Genomic DNA, 15,251 nt, shown 5'->3' with positions numbered 1-15,251 from the left:
CTTTTGAAGTTATTTATAGATTTATATCCTTTGCGAACACGCAAGGATTCAATGCAGGACTCTGGTGTCTGCCAGCCTGGGCTCTAAGCCAGTTTTGCCTCCTTGTGGGCAGCTGCCTTGTCCAGTTTCATCCGTGCAAAGTGGGTCACAACAGCTCTCGCCTCGGAGGGTTTTCATAAGGACTGGGTAGGATGATATGCGTGGAGTGCTTGGTGCTCAGTGTTTAGTGCCTGCCATCTGTGTGTGCTTTATACATTTACACACACACACACACACACACACACACACACACACACACGTGCACAAGCTCATTGTGAATGGCTAAATTACCTTTCCAATGTACCAAGCCCCCCGAAACCCAATGGCTGACTTCTTGCTAAGAAACATTAGTTATCTGGAAAGATGATATACAAATTAGAGAACATTCATAAATGAAATTTTATTATTATTATTATTATTATTATTATTTTGTCTTTTTGCCATTTCTTTGGGCTGCTCCCGCGGCATATGGAGGTTCCTAGGCTAGGGGTCCAATCGGAGCTGTAGCCACCGGCCCACACCAGAGCCACAGCAACGTGGGATCCGAGCCACGTCTGCAACCTACACCACAGCTCATGGCAACGCCGGATCGTCAACCCACTGAGCAAGGGCAGGGACCAAACCTGCAACCTCATGGTTCCTAGTCAGATTCGTTAACCACTGCGCCACAACGGGAACTCCCATAAGTGAAATTTTTTAAAAGCTTGTTATTGCTGCTTTGAGGCTAATGTTGATCCAGATAAGAAATTGAGATAATGTTGATCCAGATATGAAAACAGCTGACATCTCTTGATAAAGAATATTGAAGTGGGAGTTCCCGGCGTGGCACAGTGGAAACGAATCCGACTCGTGTCCACGAGGATTCGGGTTCGGTCCCTGGCCTTGCTCAGTGGGTGAAGGATCCAGCGTTGCTGTGACCTGGGGTGTAGGCTGCAGATGTGGCTTGGATCTTGTGTTGCTGTGGCTGTGGTATAGGCCAGCAGCTGTGGCTCCAATGGGACCCCTAGCCTGGGGACCTCCGTGTGCTGTGCGTGTGGCCCTAAAAAAAAAAAAAAAAGCATATTGAAGTGATGTGCGTACTGACTGTAGGAAATAGTTTCTATCTACTATGCTGATCTAATGCTTTGCTTAGGCAAAGTGTGTTTATATGAAAGATAGTTTATGTAAAGGGAGAGTTAAATGATTCTTATCTTTGTGTCTTGTTTCGTGTTTCTTTGCCACGAAAGTAAAAGAGATGGGTGATGCACATGCCCTAGAGACGCTCACACGTTTGCTCTCGCCAACAGCTTGAAAGCACAGGTGAAACCGTTAAACCCCACCATCAGCTGACAAACTCTGTGACTGTGGATGACGGCGTGGGCAATGACACCACCTTCCTAGTCACGTGGCAGACTGGTGGCCCCCCAGAGATGGTATTACGTGATCCTAACGGGAGAAAGTACCACACAGACGATTTTGTCACCAGTCTGGCTTTGCAGACCGCTCGCCTCTGGATTCCAGGCACTGCTCAGGTAGGTGCTGTACGCTTGTTCATGATGACAGTATTTCGTCAAGTAATCACTTCCAAAGGAGTCACAGTGACATATGCATGTGTAAGGAGACCCTATTCTGATGTATCACGCTTTTACTTTAAATTTCTGTGGGCATTTTGTGAATGTTCAACCTTTAAGAGGAACAACCAAGGCAGGCCCCAAACTTGAAATAACGGATGCCAGCGGCTCCTGGCGTCAGTCGTAGGACTCAGTATTGATGGGGCACAGATCAGTTCTTTCTGCTCACTTCCTTCTTTGCAAAATCCATATAGAATCATTACCCACGCATTTACAAAACCCTCTCCTTAAGACGTATAAATACAGGCAATACATGTGCTTTTGAGCACCTATTCCATGCGGAGTCTTGTTCTAGAGGCTTTACCATAAAATCCGCAAGGGGAGCAAGAACAGATTCTCAGAGCACACAGGGTGCGTGCAGGCACTGGGGGAAGGAGGATGCCTCCTGGACGGGAGCACCTCGGCATGGACGTGTGGGGGGTTAAGGAGCCAGAGGCGTGAATGGCATTCTGGGCAGAGGAAGTAGCAGGAAGAACGGCTCCGAGGAGATGAGCGAGGCTTTTCAATGACTGCAGGTACTAGTTTGATACGGATGAGCTACCGAAGAGCATGTAAGGTGGGGACGTGGGGCAGGAAAAGGGGAGGGAGGGATGAGGCTGGATGGATGCCAGCAGGTGCAGGAACCAGGAAAGCTGCTGAGCCGGGTGGGGAACTGATCAGGTCCTCTCCTGAAGTTGCCCCGAGCCCCTTCCCCGCAGATAACCGGGTAAACTCACAGCCTCAGCGGCCTCCTTGCCTTCAGTCGCCTCTACCAGACCGATCCCTCAAAGCACAAACCGGATCGATCCTGTCTCCTGCGCAAAACTCTGGGACGGTCTCAGGATAAAATCCATGTGGTTACTATCGTACATGCCAAGCCCTTCACGTTCTGGCTTCTGCTCAAACGTACCTCTTAGCCACTCCCCCACACAGCCCGGCTCTACCTTCCTGAGCTTCTCCCCAGATGCATCATGGCCTCTCCACATCTGTGCACAAGGACCGGGAACACTTCACCTACCTCTCGCTGCTGTTGCCTGACCTCTTCGTCTGCATTACGTGCCCTGAACCAAAACGCTTATTACACCAAAGAGAAATTTCCCATGTGAAGGTTTCTGTCCATGTTGCTCATGTTACAATTACAAAAAGAAGAAAAAAGAAAAGAAAAAAAGAAAAACTCCTAGGATAGAGGATCTTGATCCTTCAGTTGTGACGTCACTGGAAATGGCAACGCACACGAAAGGGCAGGGCGTGGTGGCATCTTAACCCACCACGGCAACCCTTAACCCCTTGTTTCCCCTCTTCTTCCTCCTGCTACTTCCAGGGTTTGAGAAGGAGCAGCAGAAAGAAGGAAAAAGGAATACACGGGTGCGGTTTTATCAGAGGAACGAATTTCTGCTACATTGTAGTTTCAGCCTTTTTCTTTCAGACTTGCTTTTGCAGTTTTCCCCCAGGCGGCACAGGCAGGCAAAAGAGAACGGCATGTAGCAATATTTCTATAAATCACTCCACAGAGACCTTGTGGAATCCTGATCTATTAAAAATAGTGTTCCTTTTCTTGGTCCCTAATGTGTCTGGGGGCTTTGTTGCTTGAGCTTTCTGGGCGTGGGGTATTGAAGGAAGTGGAGGGAACGAAGCCTAGAGCTGCCTTTGGGTCCAGGTTAGCCACGTAAATCATCCTTGTCCGCTGACTTGCTGTACTTTGCTCCATATGTAAGAGGAATAGAAACACTGGCCCTCCTTCCAAGGGAAGCGGCTCAGACCAATATTTGCAAAGTGCTTTGAAGCTGGACACTGTTCCTATTATCTTCCAAGAATGTGAATCAAGATGGGTCCTTCCCCAGAGATAAATTCAGGGTAGTGATTCCCTAAAGAGTTACCTAAACCACAGTGACTTGAACTCTGAAAGCCATGTCCATACTGAATTTCCTTATCTCTTAACCAACATTATTCTTCTTGGCATTCTTTTGAAGTATTTTAGAAAATGCAACATTAACAAAATAAGAACAAACGATCCTCGGAGGCTAGGTTTATGCTTTAAAATTCGGGTTGGTTTTTTTCTTCCCACCTGACAAACGGTCTTTGTTTTGCAGCCGGGGCTGTGGACTTACACACTGAACAATAGCCACCATTCTCCTCAAGCCTTGAAAGTGACAGTGACCTCTCGCGCCTCCCTCCCAGCCGTGCCCCCTGCCACTGTGGAAGCCTTTGTGGAGAGAGACAGCACCCGCTTTCCCCATCCCATGATGATTTATGCAATTGTCAGAAGGGGGTTTTATCCCATTCTCAACGCCACTGTAACAGCTACAGTTGAGCCAGAGGCTGCAGATCCTGTTACACTGCGACTTTTGGATGATGGAGCAGGTACCATGGGATGTCAGGTCATTTTTCATGGTCTCAACAGCTATTCTGATGCTGCAGTGTCAACATTAAGCTTATCTTTAAAATTCTTCCAACTCAATCATTTTTCTTACCCAATCTTTTGAGAGTCTCAAATTCTCATAGCCTCACTGGCATTAGGTAGCAGCAGGTTGCCATGGGCACAGGAAAGCCAATGGGAACGTGGGGACAGAGGGTCTCCTGGAGGCTTCTCAGAGTGGCTGTGCGTGAGCAGAATGGAGGGGGAGGTGGCCCACCCCCCAGGTCTTGGCTTCCCCTTGTCAAAAGAGGCTGGCCACATTCGTAAGGCCAGCAGCCCTGCCCATGTTCCTCTGGGGTTCTCTACCGCTCACTGAGCCTAATAGTTAGACTGGACGATTAAAAGAGCAAATGAAAGCCCAAGAAGGGAGCGGCAAGGGCAGTTAACCCATTTTTTCCCTCCGTGACCCAGCTGTGGAAGAGAAAATTGGAAATGAGCTGTGGCCCGTGAGCTGACCGTCCACTGTTCTCCAGCCGAGTAGCTGGGCGGATGGGAGGGCACGGCTGGTGCCTCTTCCAGGTGTGGTTTGGTCACAAGAAGACCAGGCCAGCGAGCCTAGTGCAATCAGGAGAGGGATTTCCCACCACCGGGAAAATAGAATAAACAGCAAAACCCTTCAAAGCACTCGCTCTGCCCAGAGGTCAGAGCCTCAGCATCGCCCTGCCCGCCAAGACAGCGCAGCCCCCGCTGGGCCGACAGCAGCACCTGGACCCTTTCTGACTAACTTCCATGATTTTTAAAAGCCACCTCCTTTGTTGTTGTATCTTTTCTAGTCTGTTCTTTTCCTAAACGAAATCCTCAGAATGACAAGAGCCCTCAAAGTCTATGCTGGCAGCGCCAACGTTTGATCTACCGCTAAAATCGTACTCCTTCCCCTGCTGTTTCAGAGACAGCATTTTTTCCAAGCGTCGTAGGTTTGGCAAGGCCATCACATCCTGCCCTGGCCTTCTCGGGGGCATTAATAAACAAAGGTCCAGGCAAAGGGCTGTGGTTCAAGTCCACCGCAGAGGATACTAGAGCAGCACTGGAATGGATCCAAGCCATTCTCAGACTGATTGCTAAACCCTGGCCACACCTTCCCTCTGTGTAGACAGTCCAAAAAGGCACTCTGCAGAAGGTTCCTCCCTCGGCCCAGCCTGCGGGCTGGCCTGGAAAACAGAGCCGCTCTCTCAGGAAAGATCACCTCATCAGGCTCAGCTGGCTTTGCATTTACTCCCTGGAACTACTTAGTTTATCTGGTGCACAATAGACCCCTTATGAGAGAAGCAATGGAAAGACTGTTTAAACATAGAAGTATAAATTTAGATTCCCCCCACTACTTTACACACAAGTGCATAGTTGTCTAATGTTTATTTTTACAGTGGAAGTAATATTTATCTTCTAACAAAATTAATGAACAATAAAATGTATATTTGTACAATGTTTTATAATTTATATATATGTATTTTGCCTTTTTTTTTTTTTTTTTTGGTCTTTTCTAGGGCCGCTCCCGTGGCATATGGAGGTTCTCTGATTAGTGGTCTAATCGGAGCTGTAGCCACCAGCCTACGCCAGAGCCACAGCAACACGGATCTGAGCCGCGTCTGCAACCTACACCACAGCTCACGGCAACGCCGGATCCTTAACCCACTGAGCAAGGCCAGGGACTGAACCTGCAACCTCATGGTTCCTAGTCGGATTCGTTAACCACTGAGCCACAACGGGAACTCCTAGATATATTTTTTGATGCACACGCTCAAATGATCATCACAAGCACCCTGTGAGAGAAATCATCCCCATTTCATAGATGAGAAAACGGGGGCTCAGAGAGATTGTGTCACAGCTGCTAAGTGGCAGATCCAGACCTTAAAACAAGTCCCCTGACCCCCAAGCCAGGGTTCTTTCCTACTTCTTTCTGATTCAGAGATAAAAAAGAGGTAGCAGGGGTAACCACGCAGGAAGGGTTTTCCTTTATCTTTTCAGGACAGACAGAGATCTTGTTAATCATCAAACCACCCAATATCAAGATTGGACTTCTTTCCAGTAGATAAAAACATTTTTGAAAACTGCTATGATCATAAGTTGCTTAGCATGCTTTATTTTAATGAAATATACCTCTGCGTCTTCATGCTAGGGAGCGGCCCTGCCTCTCCAGCGGGGTCTAGAGCACGTTAGGGATGAGGCCTTGCTGGCAGACAGGGCTGTGTGGGTGGCATGAGATCTGAGCGGACTCTAGAGCAGGACAAGCTGCCTGCTGGTGTGGCCACCGGGACCTGAACAGTGCATCTGATGTGCCCTTGCCTAAGCTGCGCCTCTCCTGGTGCTTTGGAGGCTCGGCTTTCCTGCCTTCCTGTTGTGGACCTGGTTGGGGATTGAATGGCTCTCTGAGGGTCACCGCAGAAGGAGAGAGTCTAGCATTGGCCAAGGTGTCAGGAGGCCTCCGGAAGCAAGGCACGTCCTCCTCAAGGGGGCAGAACCGGAGCCCGTCAGGCCCCACGGGAGCGTCCGTGAGACCCTGGGATTCGGAACAGCAGTTCCACGTACCTCCAACGAGGAACTTCAACACTCTGCACTGTTCCATCAGCCACCAAAGACGCTGCCGTCGGGGCTTCTGGGTGTTCACAAACCCCTTGAAATTGGATAAAAATGGGCCTATGTGCACACACGTGTATTCTCTAGCAGAACAGCTTTTATCTCAAAAGAGTCTGTGACTGTAAACAGGCTCAAGAGTGTGCTTGGTTGCTGTGAGAAACCTGGAATTATTCTTGGTAATAGGGAGGAGAGCTCTAAAGGTGATTAGTGAACGCTTTGTTAGCACTGAAGCAGGTACAATCATTCACCTTGAAAAAGTAATTTTTCCAGGTTAAGGAATTACAGGGAGAAATTGTGGACTCACTGGAATTTGAATCACCAGATAATATCAAAAGAAGCTAGGAGTTCCCGTCGTGGCTCAGTGGTTAACGAATCCGACTAGGAACCATGAGGTTGCGGGTTCAGTCCCTGGCCTTGCTCAGTGGGTTAAGGATCCGGCGTTGCCGTGAGCTGTGGTGTAGGTTGCAGACGCGGCTCAGATTCCGTGTTGCTGTGGCTCTGGCGTAGGCTGGTGGCTACAGCTCCGTTTCGACCCCTAGCCTGGGAACCTCCATATGCCTCGGGAGTGGCCCTAGAAAAGGCAAAAAAAAAAAAAGAAGCTATGACCATGACAGCATATGCTAAAAGGGGAAGAACAAGGGGAATAATCTTATTTTTTTAATGACTTAATTACATATTAGTAATCAACTGATAACGTGTTGATATTGAGCTTTTTTTTATATGAACAGGTGCTGATGTTATCAAAAACGATGGAATTTACTCGAGGTATTTTTTTTCCTTTGCTGGAAATGGTAGATACAGCTTGAAAGTGCATGTCAGTCACCCGGCCAGCGTCAGCGCCGCAACCCGCTCTGGTCCAGGAAGTCACGCTATGTATGTGCCAGGTTACATAACAAACGGTAAGACTTGTTACACTGTTATTTGAATACTATTATGTAATGTTTATATTTCTTTCTTTTTTTTTTAGGCCACACCCATGGCATACGGATGTTCTCAGGCTAGGGGTCAAATTGCAGCTATAGCTGCCGGCCTACACCACAGCCACAGCCACACCACATCCTTAACCCAACCCACTGAGCGAGGCCAGGGATCGAACCTGTGTCCTCATGGATGCTAGTCAGGTTCTTAACCACTGAGCCACAACAGGAACTCCGTTTAACTAAGTTTTCTAATTTGCAGAGCTTTTCTGCACCTCAGAGTTTTTTTTTTTTTTACAAAACCCGTTCCCTCGTCTCGGAGACCCCGAACCCCCACTCTCACCTCGGCTGACCCGCTCATCCTTCAGGAGCCTCTAAACGTTCCTTCCTTGATACTCTGCTAAAGTGTGTTCCTGCGTGTTTTTCTTTCTTAGCATTCTGGTTTTTTTCCTTCTTATCTCCACCACACTTTGTAAATATACATTTATAAATAGACTATACAGTCTATGAAAGACGCTGTTTTGTCCATGATTCCTGGCACAGCACGTGCCTTCAAAATACTTCCTGAGTGAATGAGCAGATGAATGGAGATGGATTGCTGAGTAAACAATCTGCTTCCCAAAGATGTCGCAAAGGAAAAGGGTCTGAAAATGCCTCGCCATAATCTGCGAAGATAAGCCCTTCGGGAGACTGTAACTTGTCATTTTGTCTCTTCTTTGCTTTGGTGTCACAGGCAATATTCAGATGAACGCCCCAAGAAAACCCGTGGGCAGGAGTGAGGAGGAACAAAAGTGGGGCCTTAGCCGAGCAGCCTCGGGGGGCTCCTTTTCTGTGCTGGGCGTTCCAGCCGGCCCCCACCCTGACATGTTTCCCCCATGCAAAATTGTTGACCTGGAAGCTGTGAAAGTAGAAGAGGAGGTGGCTTTATCTTGGACTGCACCTGGAGAAGACTTTGATCAGGGCCAGGGTAGGTGTCTTGGTTTCATTACACATTTTTCTCGAAGGTGGCATTTTCAATAGCTATGTCAGGGGTGATTTGGGTAAAAAATAGCTTTGGGGCTTAGAGCTGACAAGGCTGCAGAGGGTTGTCATGAAAAGGGTTGAGGTGCTGACAGAGCCACGTACCCTGGCGTCTAGGAGGAGACTGTCTCCGCCCCCCCAGGGCCGAAGAGGCCCTGGCAAACTGAAGGACACTGAGCCACAGAAGTCTTTGTTGGGAACACACCACCACACCTAACGGTGGTCTAGTCAGAAGAAGTGGATTCTGCATTGCAGAGCATGGATTTCCAAATACTGGGGGCAATTAGTTTTTTGAAGATTGGACGGTGAATATTTATTCAAGGATGTACAAGTCATGTTTAGGGAATAATTCCATAATTCATGCAAAACTCGGAGCACCGTCCTTTCCTACTCCGGCCACGATTTCTGTTAGGAGGCCGGGATCAGTGCCCTGACGGAGGCTGTCTGACCCTTGCTTGGACGTGGACGGGGTCCTTCTTCCTCTCCCCCTTTCCTAACGCCCGTGTGGCCTTCAGGCTGCCACCTGCCTCACCTCTTGATCCCAGGAGCAATCAACAGACTGAGTTTTCTGAACGAATAACTTCTCCAACATCTTTACCGTTATCAGAGCATGACTGTTGCTGCTGACACATTTAAATGGTTTATTTGCTGAGTCTGGTTGAGATTTCCCAGGAACCAACCTTCTCTATTAAGAGCCGATTTTGTCACTATCGTCAGTCACAGGGACCACTTTGGGCCTTTGCCAGTCTTGCTTTCAACTTGGATCACTTTTCCTTGGCTTATAATTCTCTGTTTATGACATCCTCCAGAAGCATCTTAATTACAAATGATTCTGCACTGCTGAGACATAGTCAATATTGTAATTTTGTCTTTAAATTCTGTTATCACAACCTATCTCTTCTTGGCAGAGAAGGAGGAAATGAAATGTTTTCCATTCTGAATCAAGGATTCTCCTAATTTAAGGTTTAGGGATGTGAAATAATTGAAACTGTGGGAAGGGCATATCATTTGTATAAGGGAAACAACTGTAATTAACATTAGGAAAAAAATAGTTCCCATTCTGGCTATGAGGATAGCTGATTAATCTTTAAACTCGGTAAGCCTCAGTTGTGTATGTGGAAAATAGGACTAAACTGTCTATTTCATATGAACTGAGATGACATAGCAAATAGCAAAGGAAAGATAAGCGGGCCCACGAACTTTCTTGGGCTCCTGGTTTGCGTTGCTGGAGCCCAAGCGAGCTGCTCACTTGGAGTAAGGGGTCACCAGGACTCACCCCGTCTGTATGTCAGGGTTGGAGTGGTACCTGCCTTCTAGCATTTTCTCACTGCTCTCATGGCCTCAGGGCACGGCAGTGTGTTAAGAGACAAACACAAGCTCAGACTCCCATTACGACGGGGAACTGTTCTCCTCAAGAGCACTGGTGGTTTCAACTATGCCATTAAATTAAAAGAGGAGAGAGAAAGTGAACATGCACTATTAGCGGTTCTGAATGGCTTGAAAAGAACTACAACCAAATGGGACTTGAGTTTACAACTGGTATTACAAAGGGCACTAAGGGGAAGAAAGAAGTCGCACTTCACACCAGCCTCCCTGATGAGAGGGAGACCAAGCTGCTGTATCAGACCCTCAAACCACAGGACGGGTGGGTCGGGGTGGGAGTGGCTGGATGTGTTTCAAGTTGCTGAGATCACTCTGTCATAATTGATTTCATGACCCAGCAATGGCAAAATGGACCAACTGGCCACAGCATATCAACTAGCAGGTAGGGCCTGCTGAACTCGTCATCCTGGGCTTTCATCGCCTGTGTTTCTCCACAGATCGTTGTCTAGGAAGGCGGTTTCCTCGCCTCTGTGGCCAGAGTTAGAAACAGTAGGGTCTCTGGCTTTGCAAGTAGGATACATTTGACTGCACTTAAAACCTTATTAGCAGGAAATAAACAGCTCACATGCTCAGGTCTGTCAGTATATACCCAGTGCCAACGCTTCACTGTACACAACATCCTAGAAAAAACGACGGAGTCCGTGGAATAAGCAACCATCGCCACATCACTGGCATCTCTGGGGATGTCTATTTCATATGGCACTATGAAAGACGGCACTATGGAATGAATTATTTCCTTAGGTTCTCTTTGAGTGTGGGCAAAATTAGCATTAAACTGAGGACCACACAGGATCCTTATTCTGCTATAAAGGTAGTGTATTCTATGTTTCCTCCATAAATTGACATGAAAACGTATTATTTGCTAAGGCATTATCATAGCATATCATATAACATAATATTATATAATATATTAGAGCTCAGCGCAGTGCTAAACATTATATAAAAGTAATTTAAGACGGCATTGCACTCTTAGAACTTACAATCCTATGGGTTTTTTTTTGTTGTTGTTGTTGTTTTTGTTTTTTTTGCCTTTTCTAGGGCTGCTTCCGTGGCATATGGAGGTTCCCAGGCTAGGGGTCGAATCGGAGCTGTAGCCGCTGGCCTATGCCAGAGCCACAGCAACACGGGATCTGAGCGGCGTCTGCAACCTACACCACAGCTCAGGGCAACGCCGGATCGTCAACCCACGGAGCAAGGGCAGGGACCAAACCCGCAACCTCATGGTTCCTAGTCGGATTCGTTAACCACTGCGCCACGATGGGAACTCCACAATCCTATGTTAAAAGAAAAAAGGCATTGGAGTTCTGGTTGGGGCGCCGCGGAAACAAATCCAACTGGGAACCACGGGGTTTCGGGTTCAGTCCCTGGCCTTGCTCCGTGGGTTAAAGATCTGGCATTGCCGTGGGCTGTGGTGTGGGTCGCAGACATGGCTCGGATCCTGCATTGCTGTGGCTGTGGCGTAGGCCGGCGGCTACAGTTCCGATTAGACCCGGAGCCTGGGAACCTCCATATGCCGCAGGTGCGGCCCTAGAAATGACAAAAGACAAAAAGAAAGAAAGAAAAAAGGCATAAAATGGTCAGCAAGCCAATTTACATACAACTCGGTGCCATTTGCGTAATTCAGACTTTGGGGACAGAGGTGTTGGCAGCTTTTAGAGGTCAGCGTGGGTGGCAGCAGAGTCCGGCCAGGAGCCTGGCGGGGCCTCGGGCGGAGGGCCAGGCCTCGAGAGCCCCAGGCTCGGCCTCTCCCGCCCCGCTGGCCGCCCGCTGTGTCCTCCAGCCCACTGTGGCTTGGTTTCCGCTGACATGGACCCACCGCGGTGTGCGGAAGCGCCCCTGAATGCGGGAGCTCTACAAACTGCTGAAACCCGCTGCTTCTGAAAAAGCTGTCCAGCGACGGCATCGCTTCCCCACTTCTTTCACCCCGACCCTCAGTTCCGCTGCTGGGGTGGAAGAAGGCTCAAATCCTCCTGAGAGGGTGGCCTGCATTTCAGATGAAGAGGGGAGCTGAGCCTGCTCCCCCGGGGACGAGCAAACGCCTTAAGGATGGGTCAAGCCTTTGATTCCCTCCCACGTCCTGAATCCAAGGCCAGGGTTTCCCTGCAAGGAATTATTGGTAAAGACCCCGTGAAGGAAAAGTGCAAGGACTCTGGGAAACAGGAGGCTTGGAGTCAGACAGACCTCCTTTTGATCTGTGCATCCTTAGGCTTAATTTGCTAACCTTCAGGCTTCTAATCTGTAAAAGTGGATAGTAAGACTCCCCGTCTCAGAGGGCTGTTGCAAGAACTGAATGAGAAAAGGCACCAAGAGGGATTAAAACAGGGTCTGTCCATACTAAGGGCTCAGTAAATACCAGCATTTATAGCAGTCTGCAGCCTGGGGCGGGGAGGGAGTGGGGCTCTTAAAGATACACTCATCTGACTGCCTGTTTTAAGGGGGAAATGTTCCTAGGAGGTTCAGTGCCTTGCCCGTGGCCTTCCAGCTGCTCTCCTGAGCTGAAAGGCACGGGAATGGAGAGGCAGAGGTCAGAACGAGGAGTAGATCTAAGAGATCGAGATACAGAACCAGCCCCCTTCCTTTTTCACAGGGAGGGGGAAAGGCAACTCTTGCAAACGGGAGGAGATGCTTCCCGAGAGTGTGAGCTGAGTTGGTTTTGAGTCTTTGCAGCTACACAGCCGCCCTTGTCCGTAGCAGTTACTCATAGTAGAAAGGAAGTGCATTTGGAGTGAGAAGAAAGGAGTTCCTTTCCAGCACTAGGGCTTCCCGACTGTTGTCACGGTTCACCTGAGTCCCGGTCTTTTTCATTTGAAAATGGGCTGATCAGCCTCACATGGAGAGGCTGGGTGTGTGGAAGATCTTTGCAGGTGCTAAGGCGTATGAAATATTACTAGTTGCAGTGTCCAGGCGAAGACTGGGAGAGCCCCACGGGGAGGGCTTTCTCCGCAGAGAACAGCGGACCCGGCAGGAGAACATGTTGCAGCGTGAGGGCAGGAGCGATGGCCAGCCCAGCTGCTCGTCCACGTCTGTCCGGCGTATTTGACCCACAGCAGGAGCAACTCAAGTGCGTTCACTCAGAGAAGGCTGGCTCGTTGACAAATTCGAATATGAAGCTTACTTTGTTTTGACAGTCTTCAGGGCTCTTTACTGTAATGACCGCTCAGGAAGAGTGTTAGCCTCATTATTAAAACATTACAGGAGTTCCCGTCGTGGCTCAGTGGGTTAAGAACCCGACTAGTATCCACGAGGATGTGGGTTTGATCCCTGGCCTCGCTCACTGGCTCAAGGATCCGTGTTGCGATGAGCTGTGGTGTAGATCGCAGGCGCGGCTTGGATCCTGAGTTGCTGTGGCTGTGGTGTAGACCTGCAGCTGCAGCTCTGATTCAGGCCATAGCCTGGAAACTTCCCTATGCTGTGGGTGCAGCCCTAATAAGAAAATAAATAAATAAAATAAAATAAATAAAACTTATTACCAATTTGGAAACGGTCCAAAATGTAGTGACTAGAATATTTTAAATTTTAAATTAAAACTCGGAGACTCTTGTGCTTGTTATTTCTGGGAATTAAATCTTCCTTTGGAAGCTGCTCTATTCATTGTTAAATCTATTTTTAGTTATTTTAGATAGGATGATATTATTAGAGTGGGTTAGTCCTACAGGCAGCCTTCTTTTTTTGCATCTAGTAATTACTCGTTATCTATAATTTTATCTTTGAATTGCAATATTCATATGGCTTGAAAATCAAAACACACAGCTATGTGAATGTACTTAACACTACTGAACAAGGTACTTAAAAAGTGGTAAAGATGGCAAAATTTATGGTATGCGTATTTACCGCAATTTAAAAAATCAAAATAATATAAGGAAAATAAAAACCAAATTCCTGCCTTTACCCACTCTAAATTAGCTGTTCTGTAACCTGCATTTTTCTTAATGTGTCACAGTCTGTCTTGACTAATATTATACCACTTCACAGATAACACGAAAATCTTGCAAAAGTTAATCCCATTTACTACTCGGCCACCCTCTGTGGTCTTACTGTCGGATATTTTACTTGTGTATCTGTTATAAACCCCACAATGCACTGTTATGGCTTTTGTTTCAAACCATCCATTGTGTTTTTCAGAAATTTTAAAGAGAAAAAATGTACCCTCCGTAGTTACCTGTGTAGTCATCGGTTGGAGTCCTCTTCTTCCCGTGGATCGGAATTTTTATCAAGCCCCATTTCCTTCATAGTTGAGGTCTTTGGATGAAAGTTCTCTTGACAGTAATTTATCTGAAAATGCGTTCTTCAATGTTAAAAGTGATTTCCTCTAATGTAGAATTATAGGGCAACATGTGCTTCCTTCAGCACTCTCATTTTTTTTTTTTTTTTTCCTGATGAGTCAGTTGCTCTTACTGCTGCTTCTCTAGGTAGAAAGTGTCTTCTTCCCCTTCTCTTGGTGTTTAGAAGACTGGCCATGATGTGACTTGGCATGGTTTTCTGATACTTATTCTGTTGGGATTGCTGAGCTCCTTGAGTCTGTGCAGTGTTCTTTTAATCAAATGTATAATATTTCAGTTAATACACCTTCAAGAAATGTCTGTTCTATTCCTTTTCTTCTTTCCTTCCTAGACAACATTTATATTCTACTATTTTCATTGTGAGTCAACTATACTTTAATGAAAAATAAAAAACATGATGCGGCATCACACACAAACACACTATATGAAATAGTAGTGGATCTTAAGGGTCATTGGGGTTCTGTGCAATTTCGCTTTTTTTTTTTTTAGTGCTTCAGTTTGCATATTTTAATGAGCCTGTGTTCAAGGTTAAATTTTTTCTTCAATTGTGCCCAACATGTTATTAATCCTCACAAGTGAAGTTTTTCATTGTATTTCCTTTCAGTTCCGGGATTTCCGTTTACTTTTTACGAGACTCCCTTAGCTCTCCTCCAATGGCACATCTCTTCTCTGACTGTATCTGACTCATCTGGTAAACTTTAACATACAAGGTCCTTGTATGTTAACTTCAAATCTCAGTCATTTACGACTTTTTATTTGCTGATATTCTTCTTGACCATATATCACATTTTTGTTTCTTTGCATATCTAGTAATTTTTAGTTGTATACTGGACAGTGTGGTAGTAAATTATAGACTCTGGACTTGGTTATATTCCTCTGAAGAGTTCTGAAAAAGTTTCTGGTAGATACCTTGGATCATCTTGAATTTGAGGAAGCTAAATTTTTGTTCTTTTGGCTAGAGTTTGTCCATTTTAGCTTTGCTCTTAATCATAGGGCATATCCCTTAATTCTGGGACACAATCGTTTTTCCTGTGGT

General features: G+C 46.9%; 2 protein-coding genes across 7 annotated transcripts in view; one reads left to right on the top strand and one right to left on the bottom strand.

The window, feature by feature from the left end:
- ODF2L (outer dense fiber of sperm tails 2 like) overlaps nucleotides 1-15,251 on the bottom strand; it is a 409,562-nt gene that overhangs the window by 117,615 nt on the left and 276,696 nt on the right. The window lies entirely within an intron of this gene.
- CLCA2 (chloride channel accessory 2) overlaps nucleotides 1-15,251 on the top strand; it is a 34,132-nt gene that overhangs the window by 16,768 nt on the left and 2,113 nt on the right. Inside the window, exons 10-13 of the mRNA XM_003125930.4 lie at nucleotides 1,326-1,550; nucleotides 3,719-3,989; nucleotides 7,344-7,514; nucleotides 8,266-8,499. Of these exons, the coding sequence (XP_003125978.2) occupies nucleotides 1,326-1,550; nucleotides 3,719-3,989; nucleotides 7,344-7,514; nucleotides 8,266-8,499 (901 nt within the window). The remainder of the gene's footprint in view (nucleotides 1-1,325; nucleotides 1,551-3,718; nucleotides 3,990-7,343; nucleotides 7,515-8,265; nucleotides 8,500-15,251) is intronic.

This window comes from Sus scrofa, chromosome 4 (assembly GCF_000003025.6).
Source record: "Sus scrofa isolate TJ Tabasco breed Duroc chromosome 4, Sscrofa11.1, whole genome shotgun sequence".
Classification (NCBI taxonomy): domain Eukaryota; kingdom Metazoa; phylum Chordata; class Mammalia; order Artiodactyla; family Suidae; genus Sus; species Sus scrofa.
The sequence above is the reverse complement of the archived record's forward strand: the minus strand, read 5'-3'. Positions and strand labels throughout refer to the sequence as shown.